The following is a 3,221-nucleotide window of genomic DNA, read 5'->3' on the forward strand; positions in this document are numbered from 1 at the left end:
CGTTAACATTCGAGAATATGAGCATCGTAGATTTTGAGGAATATTTTTAGTATAAGAATGAATTTTTTCACACATAAAAATATTACTATAATATATTTTGGTCTTCTGTTATTAATTATTGTTTTTAATGTGTTAAGTGTGGAACTCTTTTTAGCAGTCTTAATTAAACATTTTTTTTTTTAAATTACGCGTTATGTATACATATATGTATTCATCTTTTCTCAAATTCGTTTGATTTTCTGCGAATGATGGAATTTTAAGCTATCATATAATAGGAATCCGATATGTGAATAAAGCATACAAAGCGAATGAGCATACAAACGAAAATGTGAAAAGCAAGCTGAGAATGTGAGTATGTGAAAAGTAGTGGTATAAATTGAAATTTTCCAAGAATCGCAAGTCTAAGAATGTTTGAATTTGAAGGCTCAAAACTGTAAAAATTGAACTTTCGAAAAGTCGGAAAAGTCTTAGAGGAACAGTAAAGAGATGGCACGAACTGACATTTGAAGAAATGCAATTCCAAGAATTTTTAGAAATCTTACGATCTTTGAACTGGAAAAATGTAAATTCTGAAAATATTCAAAGTGTCAAGTAAAACATTATAAGAATATAATTACGTAAGAAAGGATTAATTAAAACTTCAATTATATTTCTGAACTCCAAGTATATTTCTGAAAATTTCAATTTTTTAATTATTTTCATTCTTTTGTCTGCATTATGACAAAAGTTATGATGTAATATAGGGCGATATAAGTTAGTTTATGTTGCTATAATACATCTCGTTCTCAGTTTTTATAAATGATTGCTGCACAACTACAAGCGCAACACGGCGGGCGAGTTATATTCTTACAGAGGATAAAAGCAAGGAAGATAAATTAAAATTCCAATAAATTGCCTTTTGACTTGATTTTTCGCCTCAGATAAAACTTCTTCTCTCGATGTTTTTTCCTCTTAATAGAACAATAAGCTTAAACGACTTGCAATTTTTATTATCGAGCCGAGTTCTTTAACAAAAACGCAATTCTAGATACGGACCTACATGAATCTCAATCTACCTTTTTGTAATAATACTCATTTTTATTCATACATTATTATTTATAGTCTAACACATTTTTATTTCTTGTAAAGTTTTATTTATTGTATAATAGCTAACGTGTGTCGCGTGATCAATCATACCTCGAGGACGAGATATATCTCGTGAAAGACTGAGCGTAGTACGCACGCGAAGTACGCAATCCGATTCTAGAAATGTTTATCACATATTTTATTTCGCCGAGATCGAGACCGAGACCAGATGTACGACGAAGTCGTATTTCTCTGAGATATGTCTGAATTTCTCTGAGAGACGCGTGCGACCCCGATTCTTTCTTTAATGTCGACTTTTCTAAGAAACCGGATTTGTATTCAAATCCAGATGGAAGAAAATTCCGTCTCGGCAAATTATTATGACAAGCGTGAAATTATATTTGCATAGAAAATTGCGTAACGTGATATACTTGGATTTTGCTTTGATCTCTCAGTAAAAATAAAAACAAAATTACTTTATTACATTTGGCATTAAATGCTATCGCAAGTATTTTATATATAAACGTTAATGAAACAAATAGTTTTAAATCAAACATACGCAATCTAAATTTACATCTATATATATATATACAATTTTATCTAAATTTTTCTATTTTTTTAAGTTCCAACAATATGTATCTTACTTATTAACTGATAGTTATATGTTATCTATTAAATCTAAGAAATCAACAAGATTTATACAATTTAGTTTAATAAGGCTTAACTTTACTTCTAGATATTAAAATAGTCTTTTATTTAATAAATTTATTTAATATTTTATCAAAATTTTATTAGAGATTGTAGCAAATATATACCGCAAAGAATTACTAATATAGTGACTCCTTGCCGAGATAGAAATATGAAATTAGAGACTTATCAGCATCAATTACTTAATAGCTTAATATTATGATACTGAACCTCTTGGATGACTGATAGTGCCTTTTGCAGTATTTCACTGTGCACAGCCGATTCATCTTGATCTGCATTTACAATAATCCAAGTATCATTTTTTAATTTCTCGTAATTAGCATCGACACGTTGCTGAAATTCATCATGCTCGAACCTTTCTTTTTCCCAATCACTACGCTGTTCTTGCTGTCGCTTGGAAACCTTGAGAAACACCACGCAATCTGGCTTTGGAAGCCCTATGTCAGGTTGTTGACACCAGTTGAGACTTCTGCCAGTGTTGGCTGCTGTATATGCAGCACCAGACGCTGTGTATCTGTCCATCACCAGAAGTGTCTTCTCAATGTCCTCCTTGCACTCCCATCGATTCGCAGAGAACAATAAGTGAGCTGCCTCTGGTGGCACATTTATTTCTTTTGACAGGAAACTATTTAAGATAGCTCCAACAGGAGTTTTTCTGTCTACAAAAATAAAATAAAATATTTTTTTTAAAGGCAATCATTACGTGCAAGTTGATGTTTTATGTCATTCACAGCACAATGCAATTGAAGAAAAAATAACGCATTACGATGCTGATTTCAATAACGATCATACTTGACATATAAATTTTCATTTGTTAATATTTTCAATATTTTAATATTAAATTGTTCCGTTAATAGCGAAAACATCTTTTCCCGCGCAATATAACCTAAACATAACCTTGCGACTCAGATGATCTTACGAGAAGTTTTTCTATAACTCACTCGGAAAAGCTCGGGCTTTCACAGGAATCCGTAGATCGTCCAACGCGTTCATCAACATCTTCGCTTGGGTAGATTTGCCGGCCCGATCGCAACCCTCCAAAACTATCAGCGCACCGCGTTTACTAAACATGTTGACACGTTACGCGTCACGCGTTTTTGATGTTGGATGCCGGTCTTTCATGTTTCATGCCCGATTCGGGTTCCAGAGTTTGAATTCTGCCAGTGATTCGCACAAGTCTGCATGCTACGTCCATCTAACGGAAAGAATGAAGATATTATCCGATGATAACTTGCATGATCCGCGTGAATAAAATTTTCTGAAAAAAAATTAAAAATATTCTTTTACAATCTTTTATTATGTGACAAGAAATTAAAAATGAAGTTAATTTTTTGTTAAAGTGGATTTTTTATAATAAGCATGAGAGAGAAAGAGAGAGGGAGAGAGAGAGAGAGAGAGAGGGAGAGAGAGAGAGGGAGAGAGAGAGAGGGAGAGAGAGAGAGAGAGAG

General features: G+C 32.7%; 1 protein-coding gene across 1 annotated transcript; it reads right to left on the reverse strand.

The window, feature by feature from the left end:
* Positions 1 to 653: 653 nt before the first annotated feature.
* LOC115240136 (thymidylate kinase) lies at positions 654 to 2,965 on the reverse strand. Its single transcript, XM_029815109.1, has 2 exons — positions 2,715 to 2,965; positions 654 to 2,432 (listed from the first exon to the last, which is right to left on the reverse strand). The coding sequence occupies exons 1-2, from the start codon at positions 2,842 to 2,844 to the stop codon at positions 1,948 to 1,950; spliced, it is 615 nt and encodes a 204-aa protein (XP_029670969.1). The 5' UTR covers positions 2,845 to 2,965; the 3' UTR covers positions 654 to 1,947.
* Positions 2,966 to 3,221: the final 256 nt, after the last annotated feature.

The sequence above is a fragment of the Formica exsecta genome, unplaced genomic scaffold, assembly GCF_003651465.1.
Source record: "Formica exsecta isolate Colony F162 unplaced genomic scaffold, ASM365146v1 scaffold419, whole genome shotgun sequence".
Classification (NCBI taxonomy): Eukaryota; Metazoa; Arthropoda; class Insecta; order Hymenoptera; family Formicidae; genus Formica; species Formica exsecta.

What these genes read in the sequence shown, in the direction of transcription:
- LOC115240136 (XM_029815109.1), bottom strand. Translation starts at nt 2,844, where the DNA reads ATGTTTAGTAAACGCGGTGCGCTGATAGTTTTGGAGGGTTGCGATCGG. An exon ending in GAAAGCCCGAGCTTTTCCGA is followed by an intron (nt 2,433 to 2,714) that starts GTGAGTTATAGA and finishes TTATTTTTGTAG; the next exon opens with ACAGAAAAACTCCTGTTGGA.